General features: G+C 33.5%; 4 protein-coding genes across 7 annotated transcripts; 3 read left to right on the top strand and 1 right to left on the bottom strand.

Moving 5' to 3' along the window:
* Window positions 1–1,080: 1,080 nt before the first annotated feature.
* Window positions 1,081–2,462, top strand: LOC133696853 (late embryogenesis abundant protein D-29-like). The gene is made up of 2 exons (XM_062119136.1): window positions 1,081–1,635; window positions 1,787–2,462. The coding sequence occupies exons 1-2, from the start codon at window positions 1,272–1,274 to the stop codon at window positions 2,329–2,331; spliced, it is 909 nt and encodes a 302-aa protein (XP_061975120.1). The 5' UTR covers window positions 1,081–1,271; the 3' UTR covers window positions 2,332–2,462.
* A 5,070-nt stretch (window positions 2,463–7,532) lies between these two features.
* On the top strand, window positions 7,533–12,479 carry LOC133696411 (CBL-interacting serine/threonine-protein kinase 1). Of its 4 annotated transcripts, XM_062118602.1 has the most exons (13): window positions 7,586–7,939; window positions 8,228–8,290; window positions 9,844–9,915; window positions 10,036–10,143; window positions 10,245–10,325; window positions 10,405–10,584; window positions 10,698–10,910; window positions 10,997–11,098; window positions 11,247–11,363; window positions 11,477–11,539; window positions 11,668–11,742; window positions 11,842–11,904; window positions 12,330–12,479. In XM_062118602.1, the coding sequence occupies exons 1-13, from the start codon at window positions 7,748–7,750 to the stop codon at window positions 12,423–12,425; spliced, it is 1,425 nt and encodes a 474-aa protein (XP_061974586.1). In that variant the 5' UTR covers window positions 7,586–7,747; the 3' UTR covers window positions 12,426–12,479. The 4 variants fall into 4 exon arrangements, with proteins under 4 accessions (XP_061974583.1, XP_061974586.1, XP_061974584.1 ...); XM_062118599.1 differs by lacking the exon at window positions 12,330–12,479 and having other exon boundaries at window positions 7,533–7,939; window positions 11,842–12,197; XM_062118600.1 differs by lacking the exons at window positions 10,997–11,098; window positions 12,330–12,479 and having other exon boundaries at window positions 7,587–7,939; window positions 11,842–12,197.
* Window positions 12,480–14,130: 1,651 nt separating this feature from the next.
* LOC133696410 (probable GTP diphosphokinase CRSH, chloroplastic) lies at window positions 14,131–16,797 on the bottom strand. The gene is made up of 4 exons (XM_062118598.1): window positions 16,372–16,797; window positions 15,365–16,285; window positions 14,698–14,976; window positions 14,131–14,446 (listed from the first exon to the last, which is right to left on the bottom strand). The coding sequence occupies exons 1-4, from the start codon at window positions 16,741–16,743 to the stop codon at window positions 14,312–14,314; spliced, it is 1,707 nt and encodes a 568-aa protein (XP_061974582.1). The 5' UTR covers window positions 16,744–16,797; the 3' UTR covers window positions 14,131–14,311.
* Window positions 16,798–17,970: 1,173 nt separating this feature from the next.
* On the top strand, window positions 17,971–21,100 carry LOC133695873 (large ribosomal subunit protein uL3m). The gene is made up of 5 exons (XM_062117840.1): window positions 17,971–18,539; window positions 18,633–18,842; window positions 19,377–19,481; window positions 20,053–20,166; window positions 20,638–21,100. Exons 1-5 carry the CDS (start codon window positions 18,174–18,176, stop codon window positions 20,803–20,805), a joined length of 963 nt encoding a protein of 320 aa, XP_061973824.1. The 5' UTR covers window positions 17,971–18,173; the 3' UTR covers window positions 20,806–21,100.
* The last annotated feature ends 2,192 nt before the right edge of the window (window positions 21,101–23,292 follow it).

Raw genomic sequence — 23,292 nt, forward strand, 5'->3', positions numbered from 1 at the left:
AGCTTGCCAGACTCATATCTATTTAGACTCAGTGTATAATTGAACCCATTAATGTTGGGTCTTACAACTTTTCAGACCTATATCTATTTAGGTTCGACATGTAGCTAAACCTAAACATGTTGGGTCTAGAAACTTGTCGAACCTATATATACTTAGGCTCAACACATCGTTGAATCCAATAATGTTAGGTTTGACAGCTTGTCAAACCCACGTCTATTTGAGCTCAGCGCGCAGCTACACCCCAAAGATCTTGGGTCTAGCAGCTTGCTAGACCTATATGTACTTAGGCTCATAACGTAGCTAAAGCCAAGGATATTGGGTCTGGTAGCTTGTCAAGCTTGTGTCTATTTGGGCTCAACGAGTAGCTGAACCTAAAGATGTTGGATCTGATAGCTAGTCAGGCACATATGTTATTTGGCTCAGCATGTAGCTGAACTCAATGATGTTGGGTCTAAAAGTTTGTCAGATCGATATTTACTTGAGCTCGACACGTAACTGAACCTAAAATTATTGAGTCCAAAAGCTCGCTAAACTCATATATACCTAGGCCAGCATGTAGTTGAATTCAAGAATATTAGGTCCGGTAAATCATCAGACTCTTGTGCTTGGGCTCAGCACGTATCTGAATTCAAAATTGTTGGGCCTGGAAGCAAGTCCAACCCATGTTATCTGGGTCTTGTATTATGCTAAACCTAGGTATATTAAGTTATTACTATGATGTTGACACTTTTAAACATGAATTTAAACTAAAAATAAAAATGTTAAAAATACATTAATACATCGAATACATAAGATATTGGATCAACTAGGCAGTAGCATCTAGAACCGGGTGGTTAATTACACTCCCCCATCCAATTTATCCGTCGGTAGATTGGATTGGTGTCTCGGATGAGAACAAGAGTAAAGAATTTTTCAAAAGGGTAGCCTTTCATTAAGAAGCTGACTCGTGGCACATTGAGAAGGACACATGTCAATCACGTAAACACTTGGCAAATTCTTGAGTTTCCACGTTGCATGGCGTCTGTCATCTGATCAAGTAGCTCCTCAACCTGTCCCTTAAAAAACCCCCCAACCCCTACTTCTACTTCCACTTGCAATCGTGCTCCTTATTCAGTTTTCATCACTTCCCTTCCTCGCTGCTTGCTTTTATTTTTATGATCTTCCTCGTTGCTTGCTAATTGCTATAGTGTGTTGTTTTGTTATACCTAATAAAAGAGAGGATAAATTAAGTACTGTACTGTTGTGAGTAGTATCTTTCTTTGATTTTCTTGATGATCATGCCTTCCAAGAATGGTACTTGTCGGCTCTCGGTTTTGTTTGTGGCGGGGATACTGGTGATGATGTTTGCCATCAGTTGTAGCTGCTCTGGTGCTGATCATTCTTCAACCACAACCGAAGAAAGCCAAGATTTTGAAGTGGTGACGGATGGAATGAAAGAAGCAAGAGGTAAGACAGAAGAGAAGGCAGATGAGGATGGTAAAGAAGCCAAAGAATCCACCGAGTCATGGGCCGAATGGGCCAAGGAGAAAATCTCTGAAACCATTGGGCGAAAGCAGGATGATACCATGGAGGCTGCTAAGAGAGCTTCTGATACAGCCTCTGACACTGCTAAGAAGACCAAAGACAGAGCTTCTGGTTAGTTAATTAGTGAATTGATTACTCCCCTTATGAGCAAGAACGTGCATGCAAGTTTTGGTTAAATGATTTCTTTTGGAATTTGGTTTTCTTGCTAATCCATCCATTCCAAATGAGCGATTCTTATATGTGTTATGCTAAATTTGAGCAGAAGCCACTCAATACGGTGCAGAAAGGGCAGGTGACATGAAAGATACTGCGACAGAGAAGATTAAAGAAATGGCAAATGCAGCCAAAGAGAAGGTTAGCGAAATGGCAAGTGCATCGAAAGAAACGATTGCTTCCACAACAGGTGCAACTAAAGAGAAGGCAAGTGAAGCCTCTGGAGCAGCAAAAGAAAAGGTCTATGAAGCAGAGGAAAAGGCAGCAGAGAAAGCAGAGCAGATAAAGGAGAAGACAGCTCGAAATGCCGAAGAAGCCAAAGAGAAGGCTAAAGAGGCCACAGGTATGGATAAAGAGAAGGCAGAAGAGGAAAAGGAGGCGGCTAAAAAAACGCAGAAGAGCGCAACAGAAGAAGACAAGAAAAGGGAAGCTGAGACAGGGGAGAATCTAAGCTGGGCCAAGGAGAAAGCTCAAGAGAATTATGAGACTGCGAAGCAAAAGGCTGCCGAAACTCTGGAGGCTACAAAGCAGGAGTCACAGTATATTAAGGAAAAAGTAGGTGGTAGTGGTAAAGAAAGGGATGGAGAGCTTTGAGATATATCTGTGCATTACATTTCAACCAAGTTTTATGGATCTCTCCAATCCCGTGTTGTTGTTTTGTGCTTTTAATTCAGATGTATGAGCTTTGTCTGTAAATAAGAAGAGATCCATCTTCCTTCGCTTCCCATCTCCTGTCAAGCAACACCTTCTAAACATGGGAGGAATGTACTTTCGAGCCCAACTCTGCAGCACTCTGCGGCTTTGGACTCCATTTTGATCAACAGGATTTATTTAAGTTAAGCCCACGTAACAAGAACAAGAGGACCCAAGGGACCTGATCTAGCTCTACCACTTGAGCTGAAGCATTGGATGAAAAGAGTTCGAAACACATAAAGAGGCAACGTTAAAACTACATTACACCAATTGCTGTCTTGATTTTATTGGACCGTTAAATTATAAATAAAACGCACTCGTCAGTCCGAACATTTTTTTTAACTTACAATTGCGTGAATAAATAGTTTTTTTTTTTAAAAAAAAAAAAACTAGATTTAAATTTTAAGAGTAATATTAAAAAATTATTTTTTAAAATATACCTATTTTTATTGTGAAATTAAATAATAATAATTTTACGTGTTATTCACACAAGGGAGGATGATGAAGCAGCAGCAATAATAATAATAATAATAATTAAAAGATAGAAATCTTCAAGAGTCTCGTGAGTAATCTCCATCATTGTCAATCAAAGTGCTGCATTATCCTCATGATCTATGTCACCTCTAATAATAACTTTGTTAAGAAAAAGAAAATTAAAAATTAAAAATAAAATGGTTAGACTAGTCACACCATGAGTACGTGTGTTTACGTATTTTAAAAGGTTTGAAAAATATCAAATTGATATTTTTCTTATAATGATTTCAACTATTATGATTGCCTTATATCAAAAATAAATAAAAAATTAATATATTTTTTTTAAAAAAAACCAACATTCGTACCATACACACAAATCAAACCCTTTTTTTTTTTTGTTGGTTTGGACATACTGCTTGCATTAATTTACAAAGGTTGCATGAGCACCCAAGAACAGGGGCCAGAACCCAGATGTGGATCTCAATTTGTGGAGTCCCAAGTAAGAATGGGAGCTATAGTAGAAAACCATGTCACTTGTGAAAGTGGGATTCATATTTCCCCATCAATTAAAGCTGGAAAGTGGCTTGCTGGCCTGTGAATGTCCATGATTCTTGTCATTTTCCTTAACTTGGATGAGTACTAAGTAGGTATGGAAATTATTGTGTCCTCGATCGAGTTCGTGACTGTAATTTGTTCATCTGCTGCACGCAACAGAGAGAGATAGAGAAAGGCAGCATATCAGCATAGCTTGCACACGTAAAAGAGAAGGCTTCTACTCCTCCTCCATGTTTCTAGTCTCTTGGATAATTTTGTTCTTACCAAGTTTTTAATATTTTGAAGGATTCTGATTCTTATTATTCCTTGCTCCATATATATATATATATATAACGTGCTAGCTTCGTCTCCATATATACCCTTGCTTAATTAGTTGGGCAGTGAAAAAGAAACGTAGGGAGATTGCATAGTCTCCTGCCACTTTCCTTGATTTTTTATGCCAATAAATAAATGGATATATCTGAGCTCTCTTATCTTGGGGAAATTTGACTCCTACTCTCATCTCAGCAGGGAAGGGACGGGGAAAGCACTCATTAATCTTCTAGGCTACTTATCTCAAATTGCCCTGCTTGATTTTTGTCTCCTTTGCTTAATTTGGTCCCTAAAAGATTCAATACTTGTACGAAATCTAATCTTCACTCTTTATATCTATAACATTTATGTGTGCCTTAAAGAAATAGCAGAACTCTTGGGTAATTTGAAGAAAAAAATTGTTTAAAATTAATAATTTTTATTTTTTTAGATTATTTTGATATGCTGATATTAAAAATAATTTTTTAAAAATAAAAAAAATATTATTTTAATGTATTTCCAGATAAAAAAAACACTTTAAAAAACAACTATGATCATTCTCAAATATTCCCTAAATCTTACAACTCCTTTATTTCTTGCTTAAAGAAAAAGAAAAGAAAAGAAAAGATGAAATTTATCCATAAAAAAATAATTATTACTTAAAATTCATTTTTTTAACTATATCTATTTCTTTTTAAAGTAAAACCGAGAAATATCTAATAAAATATAGCTATTTACTTCCTTAAATATCACAAAATTAATTAGTCGACACTTTTCTTAGACGTGGCCCAAATTACGTGGAGTGTTGACTGTATTTCATAAAGGATAATGTTATTGTTTATTTACTTTTATATATATATATATATATATATATATATAGAAAAAGATAAAGAGAGATATATGTGATAGTTTTGAGATTTTTTATAAGAAAGATATAGGAAAACGTGATCTTTTTGTATCCACTGTTTATTTATTTTTATTTTTGTTAATGACTGAACAATACTTTATATGAAATTAAGAATTTATTTTAAATTTTAATCAATATTATTTAGATATACGAGATTGAATTAACTAATATATCCTTAAAATCTTTGAAAAGTGAATTTTTTTTTTTTGTATATATGAATTTGTTTAAAGATATTTTGACCAATAAATAAATAATAATATTTATCTACATGATCATGCTAATCACTTTTTTTTATTGAAAATATTGTTACAATATTAAGTTGGAATATAAAAACATTATTGTATAATTGAGAAAGGATATTCTCTTTTCAATGCCACGTGTGATTCAAGGTATTCCATTTTTTGGAGTAGAAGCCATGTATGTATAGCCCGCCATGCCATGTCGTTGCTTGCCTTATATAAGCACATGGTAATTATCAATTAATTAACTAACAATAATGTTTAATTAGGTAAGGTAGGTGAGCAATTGGGAAATTAATTACAAATGGAAAGGGTCCCATAATATAATTGATACAATTACGAAAATGGGAAACGTCCACGTCAGATGTTGAATAGTCCACGAACTCGTTGTTATCATTAAAACTTTACATCTTTGGTTTTCCAATTACAATTAGTAATGTGTGTTAAATCATTATTTTAAAACTCAGCTCGGCATGGAGATTGACTTGTGACACAGACTTATATCAAGATAGGTTTTAATAAAAAAAATTAATTTAATATAATTCAATAAAAAATCTAGATTGATTCATAACATGATCAACTTGAAAAAAACTATGTCGAAACATAGATTTTATCATTTTTTTAGTTTTTTTAAATAATATTATTTTTAATTTTTTATAAAATAAAAAAAAAATCAAATTAACCTAAATTAACCCAGGTTAATCCATTTGACCTATAACCCAGAACTCATCTTAAATCTAAATGTTAAATTATTATTTTGAATATTAGTTGTGCATAAGTTGAGTGAAAATGATTGTCGCAGTAAACAAATGTGTGAAATTTTAAGTAAAAAAAGAAGAAAAGATGTGTGAAGATAATGTGAAAGATAGGTTTGGTGATTAAGAAAAATTATCCTAAAAAAAAATTAATTTTCTAATTATATTACTTATTATTATTCATTAATAATAGTGTAATTACTATATTGCTTCTTGATCATTTATCTTTTGACTTTGTTTTAGGGATAAGATGGTCTTTTCATTATGAAATAAATGCTTTTTGAGAATTGTATGACGTTATTTTGGTAATTATCTTTTTTAATGCACAGTAAAATTACTAATATAACATTTGAATAAAATAATCTAATATCTTTATGCACAAGTTTGTTTTTGTATTTTTTATTTTTGGTTGAACAGTAGAATTACTACATTACCCTTACCATTCAAAATTTTTAGCCTTGGCTTTAGGGGATTGGTTGTATTTTCATCATGGTTTATTTGTTATTATTATTTAGTCCTAAGGGCACTTTTAATTTTGTACAAATAAAATAAAAACAAAAAAGCTACTGACGCGTGTCTTACACACACTAGTACAACTGGCTCCGGTGGTTGTAATCGTGATTCCACCGCATCATTTGATTTGTCATGTCATCCTTTTTCTCTTTGGGTGTCGTGTATGTAGTGGTTTAATATGGTTTGACCCAAAATTGCTTTCATTTTCTTTTTATTTATTCATTCTCTTTCTTCTCGGATTGTGTGGTGCCCATGTAAAAAATCACACTAACCCTTAATTTTTTTTATCTAGTTCCTCTTCTTTTATTTGTAATTTTTTTATTTACATTTATTATTTCAAATTGAATTTTATTTTTTATTTCATCCCTGGTCATTTGATTTTATTAATTTGTTTTTAAATTTGGTTCTTATTCTTTTAATTACTATTTGTTTTGTTTTGAATCATTTTCTTGGTTGATTTGTTTTTTTTTTAATTCCACCTCTAGATATTTATTTTCATTTAATTTTTATTTAAAATTTGATCCTAATTCTAATTGTTATTTTCTTAAATCATTTTCTTAATGAATTTGTTTTTTACAATTCCATCCCTATACATTTTATTTTATATATTTTTATGTCCAATTTAGTCCTAATTTTTTTAATTGCTATTTTTCTTTTATTTTGCGTTGTTTTTTTAAGAATTTTTTCTCAATTTCATCCCGCAATATTTGTTTAATTAAAAATCTTGCTTATTTGTTCCTTTAGATTTGCCTTTAATGGGATCACTCCGTCTTATAACCCAAGTAATATATTTGAAAAATTAGCTCGAGTTAACTTCTATTTATTTTAAAGTATTTTTTTGTGAATTTTTTTTATTTTTACTTACAAGATAAGAATATTTTTCGGATCAATTTATCCATCAATTGAAATTAAATCTTTATCTAAATTATCTTAAGGAAATATCTTCCATATCATATAAATACGAGGTACATATCATACAACTATGCTGTATGATCATAGTTATAGTTTGTTTATAGTAATGTTTTGTGTTTTTTTAACAGTCATATAATAAACTCCATAATAAAGTTTTTTATTTTTAATTTAAAAACATTGATTAGAAAACAGGAGTTTTTTTAGATGTCATCTAATTTGAAAAAAAACATGTGAAAATATTATATTTTAAGAGTAATGTTTTAAATTAATTTTATTTAAAAAATTGATTAGTTTTTTTAAAGTAAATATATTTCAATAATTTAATGAATTATATGTATTTTTCTTAAAATTACTATTGTTAAAAAAATTCTTAATATTCAGCGAACCGAGGAGGCAACGTACGGACGGACATCTATAAAAACACTAACAGAGTTTGAAATTAACGATAATAACGAACAGCTGTGTCTTCTTTATCCCACCCTGATAATTTCGAGAGAAAATCACGCAGAGATAGAGAGAGGGAGGGAGGGAGGGAGAGAGAGGATATAAACACCCGCCACTTTCATTTGATTTCGTGGGGTGTTTGTGTTTTTGGCAGAGAGAGGGAAACCAGGAAAAGAAGAGGAAAACGAAGAAAAGTGTTTTGTGTGTGAGAGAGAAACTGTTGGTGAATGGTGAGAAAGGAGGAGGAGAAGCAGAAGAAGGAGAAGGGAATGCAACTTGGAAAATACGAGCTGGGAAGGACTCTAGGCGAAGGCAATTTCGGGAAAGTTAAACTGGCTAAGAACATTGAGACTGGCCAACCTTTTGCTGTTAAGATTCTTGAAAAGAACAGAATCATCGACCTCAAGATCACCGATCAGGTCTTTCACCTTTAATTTCTTCTGGGTTTCTTCTTCCGTGTTACAATTACATCCCTCTGTTTCCTGTTCGGTGTTCTCATTCTGAAACAAAAAAAAAATTCCTTTCTTTACACGTTTTCTTTTTAAAAAAACAATGCTAGAAATGGGGAGGGAATATGGCTTTCTTGTTAATAGATTGCTTTGATTTTCTTAGATCCCATCCTAAATTTTCATGAGCAGACAAATTGCTGTTTATAATTATTATTTACGCATTCTTTAGAATTGTTTTAATTATTATAATTACTTCAGATTAAAAGGGAGATTGCAACTTTGAAGCTCCTCAAGCATCCAAACGTTGTCAGATTACATGAGGTATGTTTTATAAAGCATCCACTTTTGTTACTCAATTCCCTTAATAGAAACAGAAATACAAGGATTTATTTTTTTTGTTATTGCTTGAATTTTTGAAGCCTGTAATGAAGGGATAAACAAAAGACTTTAATTTTACTAAAAAACCTAAATTCAACCAGCCTTCCATGGCTGCGAAATTGCAGCTAGCAGCCAGGTAAGAACAATTCATAGGAGACGTGTCCTTAATCTCGTCTGTTGACCGATCTTTGTTTCACTGGTGTGATCCTGCCCGTCGGATCAAGTCAATGGTCTTTTAGTTGGTTCTTGATGAAGGGTAGCACAGATCCCGACTCTCTAATGCATAGCACGTGAGAGGGTCCCGTCAAGTCAGGTCTGGTCGGGACCATATGAGGTTGTTGATGACCGGAGAAGAAACCTGCACAACAACAATTGACTCCATCATCTAACCTAGGGGTGTTAAAAAAAACCCGTTACACCGGTAAAAACCTAATGAACCAGATATTCAAAATCAAATAACACGAATAAAAACCTAATAAATCTAAAACTCGTTCAACCACAATTATGTATTCTTTATTAATGAACACGTTTTCTTTTCATCTATCAATGTCTTTTCTCTATTTCCCTCCCCTGGAATAAAAGATGTTACAGGTTACACCCCATTGGCTGGCCTCGTTGCATTGCAGCAGCTAGTGGGCAATATGGGACCCCTTGCCTCTATGATTTGAGGACAAGTCACTATAAAGATAGATATAACCATTCATTTTTTCTGTTGTGTGTGTGTGTGTGTGTGTGTATGATGTGGATATGATTAAAATGATGCCCTCATGCTTGGCTATTATTATTATTATTATTATTATGGTCTGGGTTATGTGGTTGCCGTGCCTGAGACTGACCGGCCAATTATAATTAGCCGCTTGCATGTAGTGGGCGAGGAAGACTCTCTAATGCATAGCACGTGAGAGTGTCCTGTCAAGTCAGGTCTGGTCTGGACCATATGAGGTTGTTAATGGCCGGAGAAGAAACCTTAGGGGTGTTACCCTTTCAAGTCAGGTCTGGTCTGGACCATATGAGGTTGAAACTCGCACCACCCAAATTATATACACCCCATTGGCTGGCCTTGTTGCATTGCAGCAGCTAGTGGGCAATATGGGACCCCTTGCCTCTATGATTTGACGACAAATCACTATAAAGATAGATATGCCTTTTGTTTTTTCTGTTTTATATATATATATATATATATATATATATATATATATATATATATATATATGATGTGGATATGATTAATATTTCATTTTCCCTTTATCTATTAAGGAATGTCTTGAAGTCAAACAATGGCATGTAGACCTAGTTTAGTGAAAAAGATTACATCTTTTGTTGTGATTTTAGTATTTTGATAATTACATGTGACTGATGTTGTTTTTCAAAATGTTTGAACACTCGTATGATGGTGAATATCTCATCTTTTGTTCCAGCACTGCTGCATGGAACAAGTTTGTCTGTGATTGTGTGTGCTGACTTTGTGCTAATTGTGCTTTCCTTTCCCAATGCAGGTCCTAGCAAGCAAGTCCAAGATTTATATGGTCCTTGAATATGTAACTGGAGGGGAATTGTTTGATAGAATCGTGAGAATTAATCTTTACTCACATTTGATACGTCTAGAGCCCATCAACCTCATAAAGAGATATGTTTCAAATTGATAAGGTTCAAGCTTTGTGACATATTCAGCTGCGTATCTCCTGCAGGCATCAAAGGGCAAGCTTCCAGAAGCAGAGGGCAGGAAGATGTTCCAGCAGTTGATTGATGGTGTCAGTTACTGTCATAGCAAAGGTGTTTTTCACAGGGATCTTAAGGTAAGAAAACATATTAGCTATCATAACATTTGTTTATGCTATCTGAATGCGAGGTTTTTTTCCGCTCGCCATTCTAATACGAATGCGGACTCAACTTGCAGCTAGAGAATGTTCTTGTTGATGCAAAAGGAAACATCAAGATATCTGATTTTGGACTCAGTGCTTTGCCCCAGCATTTTAGGGTATGCTTCTCTAGACATTAAACATGTATATTTGTTTATATCTTCTTTTGTGTTATCTAAACTCTTTGTGATGCCATAGGATGACGGGTTATTGCATACAACCTGTGGAAGTCCTAACTATGTTGCGCCTGAGATTCTCTCGAATAGAGGGTATGATGGTGCTACATCAGATATATGGTCATGCGGTGTTATTTTGTATGTAATTCTCACAGGGTACCTGCCTTTTGATGATAGAAATCTTGCTGTTCTATATCAAAAGGTACTGACATTTTGTTGTCGATCTTGTATTTTTTTTTCTTCTCCTAAAATGTCCCATCGTGTTTCATTTTCTGGAAAAGAACGCCAATGTTTGATTATCTTGATGGACTCCAGATCTTCAAGGGGGATGCTCAGGTACCAAAATGGTTGTCACCGGGTGCTAAAAATATGATAAAGAGGATTCTTGATCCTAACCCTGTTACCAGAATAACAACAGCAGATATCAAAACTGATGAATGGTTTAAGCTGGACTATACTCCAATGGATTCTGCAGAAGAACAAGATGATGTATATATCGACGACGCAGCTTTTTCGATTCAGGAAGCGGTAAGAACTCAAGATTCTCTTATCTTTGTTGACCACTTACTTATTGCTTTAGTGTTACTAGTTAAAAGAGTTTTCCTTGGGTGTAGCCATCAGAAGATGGGAGTCCAAAATCACCCAACCTCATCAATGCTTTTCAATTAATTGGGATGTCCTCATGCCTAGACCTCTCAGGTTTATTTGAGAAAGAGGTGAACAAACACAAAGCACTAGCTTTATACCTTTTTTCAGTCAAAAGAAATTTAAGGCTTTACGATTTGTAGCTTTGTTTATCATTTTTCCTTCTGCTGCACATTTGCATACACACTTTGATGTCTGATTGCATCTGCCTCAATTTAGGATGTTTCTGAGAGGAAGATCAGATTTACATCCAATCATTCTATGAGCGATTTGCTCGAGAAAATAGAGGATATTGTGACGGAGATGGGGTTTCGAGTCCAGAAGAGAAATGGAAAAGTTAGTATTTTTTTTTATCAGTAATCTCTCATGTCTGGTACCAGACTTGAGGAATCATGCCATTTTAACACTGGGTTGTAACTAAGAAATTGCTGTGCACATTCTTTTTCCAGTTTCAAGTGATTCAAGAGCACAGAGGAAAGAAAAGTTCGGGCAGTCTTTCTGTTGCCACAGAGGTAAATCCATTCTCAGATTTCCTTGGTTTTTGAAATGCATTTTTTTGACATGTTGCTGCAGGAACTTGATTTGTACATTGTGTTTGTGCCGCAACTATAACCTATCGATACATTTTCTAATGTTTCAGGTGTTTGAGATTAGCCCATCACTGTATGTAGTTGAATTAAGAAAATCTTATGGAGATTCTTCAGCATACAGACAGGCATGCTTCTCTCTCTCTCTCTCTCTCTCTCCCCCTCCCCTCTATCCTTTCGTGATGATATTACTAACTCTCGATTTGCATATGTTGTTATTCCTGCAGTTGTGTACAAAGCTGTCAAATGATTTAGGTGTCCCCTCAAGTCCAGGACTGTTGGCCACAGAAGTATGATTATTTGCCTTTGCATGATCGACATGGCCATCCATCATCAATGACTCTATGACTCAGCACAATGCATGAGTCCGATCGGCCGGCCGGCCGTTTTTGTTGTGAGGCGTCAAGAAACATACAGAAGTTGGGATGCCTGTAGATTCAGAGTTAGATTAGTTATTCATATGTGAATAATTCATTTCATTTTTCTGTACTCTCTTGTAAAAAAAACATATTATTTTTCCACTACCACTCGGTCTTTCTCGCCTCGGCTTTAATATTGAATTAAAGAAATGGATTATTGGGTCTGGGATTGACTTGATCGGAAAGTTCCTTGACTCTTGTGCCGTGCATGAACCAACCGCCTTCCCTCCTCCAGTCAAATCAATAGGCTAAAGCTAAACAACCGAGCTTGCGTGGTAGTTCCTTTTTCTTGGAAGGGTACAAGCAGACCACTTGAGCATATGCCTCCCACTAGACTTCCATTCTTGAAATGGAGAAACTTGAGCTTGGATGCAAGAACATTAGACAGGTAAGGTAATCAAAATTGTATCTCTTGAATGAATGGATTGTGTCTTTTTATATGCAAATCCTTTGGTTATTTTCTTTCCAAATAAATTATATATATATATATATATATATATATATATATATATATATATATATATATATATATATAAAACAAATATCAATGGTGCCTAGAAATTGTTTGGTGAAATGCTTAAAAGGAATTTATTTTCATGGAATTATAAAATTATGGATGGTATTATTGTAATTATAAATTATGAAAGACAATTTCATTAATTCATGCTTTGAGAGCTATTCAGTTATTCATATATATATATATATATATATATATATATATATATATATATATATATATAATGACAAACTTTTAATGTTAAGTGTTCATGTGTAGAGCTCGGGAGAAAAACTGCAATTTCTTGAATCTTAGATTAAAAACAAAAAATATATCAATGCATGTGATTTTTATTTTTTTTGTAATTATCCCAAAAATATTTGAGATTGTTAAAAAAAAGTTTGAAGGACCCAATCCCTAAAAAAAAAAGATGCAAATAAAAACAAAAACTTAGATGGTTCTCCACGCCACTTGATGAAGTAATTTTTTTTTAATTCAAAAAACAAATGTGGGGTTGTTAATGTTTTTTTTTTTTTTACAATAAAGAGTTTTTAAAACTAGAAAAGCTAAAAGTTGAGTAGAAAAGCTAGGATAAAAATGAAAAAGCTAGGATAAAAATGAATATTAAGTCATATGATTTCATGTTGCAAGAAGCTCTTCAATTCTTTTTTATTTTATTTCATGACAATAAAATTGTTTTTGATAAAAAAATAAATAATTTACACTCAACTAAAAAATAATTCTAGTATAATTTCTCTTTTTCTTATTAATATATTTTTTTAACAAAAACATTTTTTTGTATAAAGGGTTTTTAATTTGAAAAAAAATGAAAAAAATTAAAATGAATATAAATCATATAAACTAATATTGTCTGTTTTGGTTTGGTTGTTGAAATATAGCTAATAAAAAACTCTCTTCTTAATATAAAAAAGGGTCAAATTGGAAACAAAAGGTCAAATAACCAAAAATATTCAAATGACAAAAAAAAAAACATAAAAGGATTCAATTGAAAACAAAAACCAATAAAATTGACTTTGATTTTGTCAAATTAAGCATTTACATAATGTTGAATTTGTTTCCCAACAACGTACAAATCTTATAGCAAGCTAACCGAAACAAACAATTGGACCCAACCCTAAATTAATCTAATATAAATGAATAAAATTAAAGAAAAAAAAGTCAAGTGACAAAAAAAAAAAAACTAATCAAGTTCACTTCATTTCATCAGTTTTTGAACCCAAATATTTTGATGTTTCTAATATATATATATATTGAGAGAGAGAGAGAGGTATTTTTAATGGAAAATATATTAAAATGATGTTTTTTTATATATTTTTGACATCATTACATCAAAACAATTCAATAATATCTAAAATAACATCAATTAGATGTTTTTTAGGTAAAAAGTAATTTGAAAATCAAGTAAACAAACACACAAAAAATTTAATCATATTGTGATTGAAAAGTGCTTTGAGAACCCAAAGGTTCATGCAATAATTTAATGCACTAAATGATCATGGAAAAGCTGGCTACCTTTGACTTGGGTGTGTGTGTCTATATATATATATATATATATATATATATAGACAGAGAGAGAGAGCTGCTATAAATCTCAGTTTTGTGCTTTCATTTATTTATCTACTCATGTTTTGAATATAAAAACAGATACATAGTGAGAACGGCTGCTATGCCTATGAATTATGATCATACAACAAGCAAATAATATACAAGGTGATGGTATCGGGTTACCTATACATGAATCATCATCTCATTCGTTAAGTATCAACTTGCAAGCCTGATGCCAAGCTCTTTACTATATACCTGAATCAAACCACTGTCCTCTGCCATTTGAAGTTTCTCATTCAACATGCTTCTGTACTGATGATCTTTGTCCTCTAAATTATGCATGAATTCAACCTGTAGAAACAATATACAATTACAATGGTTAAAGACAAATGGAAATACAGAAATAAGTTAGGGAGGTGTTCGAGCTTCTGATATGAGCCAGCAGGTGCCTCCCATGTAACCAAAGACACGCACACCCTAGCTGAATTTCCCAGTGATTCAGCCAAATAAAAGGTAGACCCATCATGATCAGTAAATAATCTTTAACAGGCCACTTTCCATATTTGTCCCAAATCAAAGCCAAAGTAAGAAAATCACTTTACCTGTTTCTGAAAGGTATCAAATTCATCGGGGCTTAGAGAGCCATCACTATTTGAATCAAGGAGCTGCATCATCTCCCGTGCATCTTCTCCAGGGGCACCCAGCTCTTCCATAACTTCCATAAGTTCTTCAATGCTAATCCGCCCATCACCGTTTTTATCGAGAAGCTGAAAGACTCGATCTCTCTGATCAATCGCAATACCTTTGGCAGATGGGAGATCTTTAAGACGCAGTGCTGCAAGTTCAGCTGCAGCCATCATTATGGCCTTGAGCCGCTTGGCCTGAGCACAAGCAACTAAATCAGCTTCTAACAAAGACTGCTGATTTAAGAGCATTTTGCGACATGTTCAGTCAAGTATGATGTAATAATTCTGGGAGCACAAATATTATCAAGGTAAATCTCATCCATTCCAACACAATGACTATGCAGATGAACGAGCAAGCAGTTCTATTTTATGATTCTAAAAGAAAGTAAAGTAAAATAGAAAATATTGGGTCTCAAACATGTTTAAAGCTCATTAGCATAATTGGATGAAGCTCAGGCTTTAATCATTAATAGGCAAATAGCCAGTTTTCATTTCAAGACTTTTCTCAGAGGGGGGGGGGGGGTTGGTTTACTGTAGCTGGTTGAAAACAGACTGAACCTGATTGCATAAACAGAGCACAAACCTCATCAGGATCAGCAAGGCCACCTTTGTACAATGAATGGGATGCCGTCCCACCAACTGCCAGCAAATCCATCTCTGCAGTCCTTATCTGAATTTCCATTAGTGGTCTGGTCTTGCCATTATCACTCACATCAACTGCCATGTGTAAACTCCTATACCCATTTGCTTTAGGCCTGGCAATATAATCTTTTGTTCTGTGAGGGATTTCATTCCACAGAGATCGAACAATCCCACACGTCCTATAGCATGCTTTCTCGCCTATTTCTCCAGACTTAGGCTTCAATACAACTCGCAAACCCAGAACATCATTCACTTCTTCAGGCTTCCGACCATCTTTCAAAAGCTTCTTCATCATACTATACCGACTCTTATACCGTCCCTTAACCAAAACATCCTCCACCATATCAGCCAAAACAGGATCAGCCTTCAAAGATTGTCTCAACTCTTCCACATACATATCAATCAACGGCCTCCCACCCGTTACATGACTACGCAACCACGTATCCACATATAAATACGAATAAGGAAACAGATACCGAAATGACAAATCTTCCAACTCCAATGACAACCAATTAGTCCCTACAGCATGAGCTAACGGAGCATAAATCTTCATAACTTGAAGAGACAGCATTTGCTGTTGATACCTCGGCAAGTAATCTAAATGTCTCATCATATCAAGCTTAGTAGCCAATTCCAAAATTACAGCACGAATATCATAATAAGTAAGACAAAACTTTCTCAATGCATAAGCACTATCATCATCCAAAACCTCAATTCTTGAAGGACTGTTTTTCATTCTCCAGCTTTCGTGTAACAAATGTGCCGTACCACTCCCTATTTTATCCCTCACTTCACGAATTGTTATTGCACTAGTTTCGAACACTTGCATCAATATTCCCGCAGAAATTACTTCCGCATCCATCTAAGCCATTAAATTAAATTAATTAATCAATTTTCAAACAATAAAATAACTAATTTATTAATTCAGTAATTAATAATGTTTTTTACCTGAAGATCGGCGAGGAGGAGAGCGAGAGACAAGGCTTTATTGAGAGGAGAGCGGTGATCAGGAGAGAGAGGTAAGTTCTGTAAAATAGGAATGGAAAGCTTTAGAGCTTTGAAGAGTATTCTAGAAGAGCTTGTTGAAAGCACATTCATTCTCTCCGTTAGCTCATTGAATGCTCCTACTAGCTCCACCACCATCTTCCCTCCCGCCTGCTCCAACGCTGTAGTCTCCGCCGTCGCTCTCAGTGATATCTTCCATCTCCGTTGTCTCCGTCTGCAACTTGGAGGACTAGATAAGCTTACAATTTCATGTGTTGGAGCTCTGCGAATTCTCTGGATTGGAAGGAGTTGAAGAGAGGTGAGCTCCATTTCCATGCGATACTGAGAGCCAGTGACTCCCTCTCTCTTTCTGCTCCACAATTTCTTCGGCGATAAAGTCCGTATGACGTGGCAAAGTTTCAGTGGTTGCTCTTGTTTTAAAATTGGTTAAAGTATATGTTAGTCTCATAATTTAAATACAATTCAAATTCGGTCCCTCTAGTTAATTAGTTAAAAAAAGAAAAAAAAGTTCAATGATATATTTACTTACACTTTCTTTTAACTGCACTCCCTCTATTTAAGATGAAGTATTTTAATAAAAAATATAAATAAAGGTATTCATTTTTCCAAAATAAAAAATAATCATCAACGAAATAGTTTAGATGTGGACTGTATTTGTATTTCGTTAATATAAAGAAAATGTGTTTTAATTTTTTTTTTAGAGATATTAAATTTAGTTAACAAGTTTCGCATATACTCTATCTTAAAATTATACTTTTTCTTGGAAATTCCTTTTTCAATTTAAAGTATTTTAATTTTTCTAGAGATATTAAATTGAATTAACATGTTTCAAATATGCTCTATCTTAAAATTATATTTTTTATATATATAATTTTCTTTTTATTATAAAGTTGTAAACATGATAAATGTGATAATATTAAAAACAAATTATAAAAGATGAACTCTAGGTTTTTAAGGTTTGTTTGGTAGTGTTTTGAGATGCGATGAAAATTATATTTTGTTTTAATTACTATTTTAATAATATTTAATTAATTAAAATATATCATAAAATTTTGTGTAAGTCACACTAAAAACTTAAAATTTAAATGCAAAAAAGTTATAATCTATAACTTTTTTAATTATATATTTTCAAATTATAACTATAAAAATTATTATAATATTAAACACATACTAATGTGTTTGGTTAAATTTCTCAAGAAACTATAATATTAATATTAAAAAGTCTTATAATTTTTTAGAAGTATGGTTGATATTATAATAATTTTTATAATTATGGTTTGAGATTATGGTTGGGGTTGCTTTTTAAAATGTTTTTTACTTGAAAAAACATTAAAAAAATATTTTTTATTTTTTAAAAATTATTTTTGACATCAGTATATCAAAGTAATTAAAAATAAAAAAATATTTTTTTGAATTTTTTTTAAAATACAAAAATAAACAAAAATAAACAGTATTTATTAATCCCAATGATCAAAGTGGCGTCTTTGAATGCAGAGGGGCTATAAATTTATAGTATAGGAATAAAATTTTTGGGCTGCTTACCATACGGTGCCGTTTGTTTATCTCCTCCCCGATCCCAAAACCCTACACTACAACAGCGCCAAGCTCCTTAATCCCCATTTTCACTTCACAGCATGCTTCAAGAAAAACGATGCTCTCTTCTTCTTCTCGTCGCCGTCTTCTTCTTCTCTGCTGAAGAATATTGATCTCTCTATAAAGTAAATATTAGCTAGAAATAGTAAAACATGCCGGCCTTATCGAGAGGCCTCATCTCTCGTCTCCATCAGATACTGTCACTCAATTCAAGAACAACACAGTCAGCTTCACCTCCAATAGCAACAACACAGTTGTACCTCTTGAGAAGATTTAGCAGTGATGCTCTGGTTGACGGTTCTGAGATTCAGTACCAACAACCAAGCCGGATCATTGAAGCAAAACCGGGTGTAATGACCCCGAATTCAAAGCGAACCGGAGTGATTGCGGTCAAATGTGGAATGACTGCTCTTTGGGATAAATGGGGTGCTAGGATTCCCATTACTGTCTTATGGGTCGATGATAATATTGTCTCTCAAGTTAAAACTGTTGAAAAAGAAGGCTTTTTTGCTTTACAGGTACCATCATTTACTTAGGTTTTTATTTTGAGTTTTTGTCGTTGTTAATCGGAGTTGTTATGGGCTAAGTATTGTGATTATGGTGTGTGTTAGGTTGGTTGTGGGCAGAAGAAAGAGAAGCATTTGACGAAGCCGGAAGTGGGTCATTTTAGAGCTCAAGGTGTCCCCATGAAGAGGAAATTAAGGGAGTTTCCTGTTACTGAAAATGCTCTTCTTCCTGTTGGTACTTGCATTGGTGTTCGACATTTTGTTCCTGGTCAATTTGTTGACGTCGCTGGAATCACTATGGGCAAAGGTTTTCAGGTCTATTTCTAGTTCTCTTCTCAGCTTCTTTCTGCTTTCGGTTTTGGCTCATACATTTTCCCTTTTCTTCCTAGTTGGTTCTTGTTGAACCTGTTTAAGTTTGAAAATGAGTTTGCTAGATTCAGGAAGTGTGAAAGAAATTAACTAGCGGTTTTCTTTGTGGTAGGGTGTCACTTGTTTAACATGATTTAACTATGTAACTATATCAAAATGTTTTCAAGGTCAATGAGGAATGTTTCTCACCTTTTTTTTCACACGCATTGCTATTATCTTAATAATAACCAACTTGCAAGGTTCAACGGCATTAGAATGAGCAGTGGCATCAGTTTCTTAGGTCTAAAGCTTGTGGTTGTGATTATGTTTGTGGATGTGTTCTGTCTCATGTTTTTTGTTTATTCCTTCTTGTGATGAATTGTAGATAGTGTTATGAGAAAAATCTCTCTTCATAAGTTCCAGGAACTATCCTGTTAAAATTCTTGTTAATTCAGTGAGAAAGAAAAAGTTTAAGATTTACTTGTCGTATTTTCTATACAGGGTGGTATGAAAAGGCATGGGTTTAAAGGAGGGCCAGCAAGTCATGGTGCATCCCTATCACATCGAAGTATTGGTTCTACAGGTCAGAGGGATGCTCCCGGGAAGGTGTGTATCTCCTTGTTAGAGTGAACTAATGGGTGATTTGTCCGATCTACCATCATTTTAGACACATAAAGCTAGGTAATGGGCCAAGCTCCTCTGCTAGGACCTTTGGAAGTGTTCTTTTTAAGGGGCCGTCACTGGCTGACTGATTGAAGTATGGCACTACAGTGACATGCATTTTGCTTCAAGTGTTGGCAGGAACATTCCTGCCTGTGGAATATAATGCATCCATTCTTAACATGACTACTGTACAATTTATTTATTTTTGTCACCATTTGTTCTTAACTTCCTTAAGGAGGTAGAGATTGGTGATGCAGCTCAAATCAACTGGGTGGTAATTATAAACTAGCTAGGTTGGCTACTGAACCCTCTTCCTCTATGCTGTCCTGCCTAACCATATTCTGAGAATGGCTTGGTCAATCTCACTTTACTTCTTTCGTTTGATGATAAAATTTTCAGAATCTGTTCAAGTATATCCCATGATTATGATTTCTTTGAGTATGTTACCACTTATTTTTGCTTTATGTTACGGTCCTTGGGTTGTAGGGATGACAAACTATTCTCTTTGTGACAGGTATTTAAAGGCAAAAAGATGCCTGGGCGCATGGGTGGAGTGCAGAGAACGGTTAAAAATGTTTGGGTCTACAAAATAGATCCAGCAAGGAATCTGATGTGGGTGAAAGGCCAAGTATGCTCTCTAACTAAATTTATATTTTCCATTAAAAACAAAATGAAATCTGAATAGAAGGTTAAGGATGCTATCCATGCCTGTTGAAAATGTACTTTGCTGGTGGTCTTATGGCGCTATCTTTTGGATCATACGTGTGTGGTGTTTAAGGATGCCAATTTGAAGTTTTGTTGAAGTGATGGTGAATACTATCAAAGCTTCATATTTGGAGAAACAAGGATGGAGTCCGCTGTCATAATTTACTTTTCTCATTGTTTAGATGGGTGCCTAGGATAATTGGGTCCATGGTTAATTGCATTCCTATTCTTTTGTTCAGCAATGCTAATCACATGTTCTACGACGGAGCAAAATTTATGAAATATAGACACTGAAAATTTACTTTAGTCACGTTCTTCCGCTGCAATAATCTGGAAGTGGTGTGTTATGTCTCTCTTCTGTAACAATCTTTACACAGATTTTAATTATTTTCAGGTCCCTGGCGCTGAAGGGAACTTTGTGTTCATAAAAGATTCTGTTTTCAAGAAACCTGATATTCAGATACTTCCATTCCCAACTTACTTTGAAACAGAAGATGATGATAATTCAGAACCTCTAGTTGCCGATCTTGGTGAAGTAGATCCATTTATGGTTGCAGATTGATTGATAGTAGCAAAAGCAGGTTTCCTCTTGTCAAGTTTAATTGCCTTGCAGTCACCATTTTTTGGTGAACACGTTTAAGTGTGATGGGCTTATTATGCTCAGAGCAATCAACGGAGGCTGTTAATGCAGTTCTTTATTTTTATTTTTTTGCCGAGGGACTGGAGGTGAAGGGCTTGTGATTTTGTCATCGAGAGGTTTAACACCTTTGTTTTTTTATCCTTTCAAGGGGATTTTGTCTCAAATAAATATAGGAACTTATGAATGCCTGAAATGTTAGTTAACATTCATTGTAAAACTGTTGCAGAGTCGGCATGGCATCTTTCTCTGGCCTTTATGATATGACCTCTCAATACTCCCACACTTCACCTTTGTCATATATTTCATGCATCACACCAGATAAATTTCATATTGAAGATGTCTTGGTGATGAAATGGTAAACATCCAAGACTTAAAATCTCATGTTAAAAAGCGTGGAGGTTTGACTTTGAGTCATCATCAAGGCATGAAATTGAGAATGTTTATTGAATAAGCAATTCATTAAGAGATCTTGGATCAAATTGAATTGATATGATCATCGATGGATCATGAAATCTTGGTCTGTTTTAACCTAATAGATAAAGTACATTACATAGGCTGGCTGTTTTAGGAATTGATAACTTACTCATTCAGTGATTTTGACACTAGATGTTATGCTTCCACAATAAAATTTGTACTAACAAGTCAGGTGAATTCAATAATAGATGTTTGTTTGCATTTTAGTCTTTCCTCTCTGTTTTTTTTTTTTTTTTTTGCCAGAGCCTGTCCGAAAGAGAATTAAGTATTTCTTGGTTCTGAATATCTGAATATGATGAATTATCTCATAAGTATCTTTGCTTCAAAACCAAAACAACATAGAATTAGGCCTAATAAAGTGGAATGTGTATATTTTCCGTATAGGAAGATCTTCCAATTGAGAAGATCCATCAACCTGAGACGAAGAGAAAGATCTATCTATTTTATTTGGTTATTTAATTAAACTAACAATTTATTATTTGAACAGATAGAAACAACCATTATTTCGTCTGACATATATGGTTCTTGTTTTTTCAATGGATTTACATTTTTTATTAATGAAATTTTTTTGATGGAGTGGGGGATTGTTCTAGTTGTTCGTGGTTTAAGATTTTTTTGTTTAGACATTTATCATCCATTCATAGTATTTTGATTTAAGATTTCAATTTTTTCATGTTTTAGTAATAATATATTGTTTTGTATCCAAAATATAGAAGAAAAAGATGTTTTCACGACTCTATCATGCAGTCAATTATATTCCAATTAATCCTTATTTCATGGCTTGGACTAAGGAATTGAAAACATTTCTCAACAATGAATCCGAATTTAATTTTATTATGGAAAAGCTATTTTTTTCTCAACAATATTTTTGTTATTTGATTTAATAGCCTTCTGTTAAATAGAAATAAATTTAATAAATACCTATAGCTCTTGTATAAGTATTAGAATAGAAAAATCCATTTGTTTGAAGCTCATGCATTGAGTATATGAAAATCGTTGATTGATTTCTATGTTTTTATCATGCTTTCTAACTCATTGTTTCTCTGTTTCCTTTTCTTAATTCCGATATATATATATATATATATATATATATATATATATATATATATATATTTGTTAATACTGTGGCTGGAGTAAAAAGTCTCTGGACTTCTGGATGGTGAGGGCCAGGAGGACCGTTGGGTTTGTAGATTTTTGCAATGCTAATGTCTCTGCCTCTCAGTCATTGCCTTTGCCTAGGTTTCCTAATTTGTAATAATAACTTTTAAACCCGAATTGGGTCAACTCTGAGAAGTCTTTGGTCATGAGTTAACTTGAGCAATTTTGTTTTTTTTTTTACAAAAAAAAATAAAAATAGTATTATTTTGAACTTTCTTTAAAAAAAAAATCAATAAGTTTTGATTAGATTTTTTTAGACTAATTTAATCACGAGTTAACTTGGATTTTTAATCGAGTCATGTTAGGTCAATTCTCTTTTTATTTTTATTAAAACTCGATCCAAACTAGATCTCGGATCTCTACTCATCTTGTCAAGTAAGGTTGGTTTTTAAAATAATGTTTGCAATTATCAACACAATTTTAAAAAAAATTTAGAAAAACATTCTAAATTCTTTTTTAAATTTGGCTCCAACTTGATGGAATTTGATCCAATTAAACTCAGTTGATTTGATTGATGAACCGTGACTCGATTAATAAATAAAATTAAATTTAAATATTTTTTTAAATTTTTTTAAATAATACTTTTTTAAACTGACATGGGTGAATCCATCCAACACTTAACATGTATCTTGGACTAATTCAAGGATAAAACTAGGCTTTACTATTATGCTTTTTGTTAGGGGTGTTCACGGTTCGGTTCGGTTCGGTTTTTATCAAAAAAAAATAACCAAACCGATTTTTTTAAAAAAAACCGAAACCGAACCAAAACCGGTTCAA

The sequence above is a fragment of the Populus nigra genome, chromosome 6 (assembly GCF_951802175.1).
Source record: "Populus nigra chromosome 6, ddPopNigr1.1, whole genome shotgun sequence".
In the NCBI taxonomy this organism is placed as follows: domain Eukaryota; kingdom Viridiplantae; phylum Streptophyta; class Magnoliopsida; order Malpighiales; family Salicaceae; genus Populus; species Populus nigra.

Excerpts from the sequence above, each read along its gene's own strand:
- LOC133696853 (XM_062119136.1), top strand. The coding sequence starts at position 1,272 with ATGATCATGCCTTCCAAGAATGGTACTTGTCGGCTCTCGGTTTTGTTT. Across the intron at positions 1,636-1,786 it reads GACCAAAGACAGAGCTTCTG|AAGCCACTCAATACGGTGCA; the intron begins GTTAGTTAATTA and ends AAATTTGAGCAG.
- LOC133696411 (XM_062118602.1), top strand. The coding sequence starts at position 7,748 with ATGGTGAGAAAGGAGGAGGAGAAGCAGAAGAAGGAGAAGGGAATGCAA. Across the intron at positions 7,940-8,227 it reads ACCTCAAGATCACCGATCAG|ATTAAAAGGGAGATTGCAAC; the intron begins GTCTTTCACCTT and ends TAATTACTTCAG. Across the intron at positions 9,916-10,035 it reads GGGAATTGTTTGATAGAATC|GCATCAAAGGGCAAGCTTCC; the intron begins GTGAGAATTAAT and ends TATCTCCTGCAG.
- LOC133696410 (XM_062118598.1), bottom strand. The coding sequence starts at position 16,743 with ATGGAAATGGAGCTCACCTCTCTTCAACTCCTTCCAATCCAGAGAATT. Across the intron at positions 16,286-16,371 it reads TCCTCCTCGCCGATCTTCAG|ATGGATGCGGAAGTAATTTC; the intron begins GTAAAAAACATT and ends TTAATGGCTTAG. Across the intron at positions 14,977-15,364 it reads GCCTTGCTGATCCTGATGAG|GCCAAGCGGCTCAAGGCCAT; the intron begins GTTTGTGCTCTG and ends GCTTGTGCTCAG.
- LOC133695873 (XM_062117840.1), top strand. The coding sequence starts at position 18,174 with ATGCCGGCCTTATCGAGAGGCCTCATCTCTCGTCTCCATCAGATACTG. Across the intron at positions 19,482-20,052 it reads AGAGGGATGCTCCCGGGAAG|GTATTTAAAGGCAAAAAGAT; the intron begins GTGTGTATCTCC and ends TCTTTGTGACAG. Across the intron at positions 20,167-20,637 it reads TGATGTGGGTGAAAGGCCAA|GTCCCTGGCGCTGAAGGGAA; the intron begins GTATGCTCTCTA and ends AATTATTTTCAG.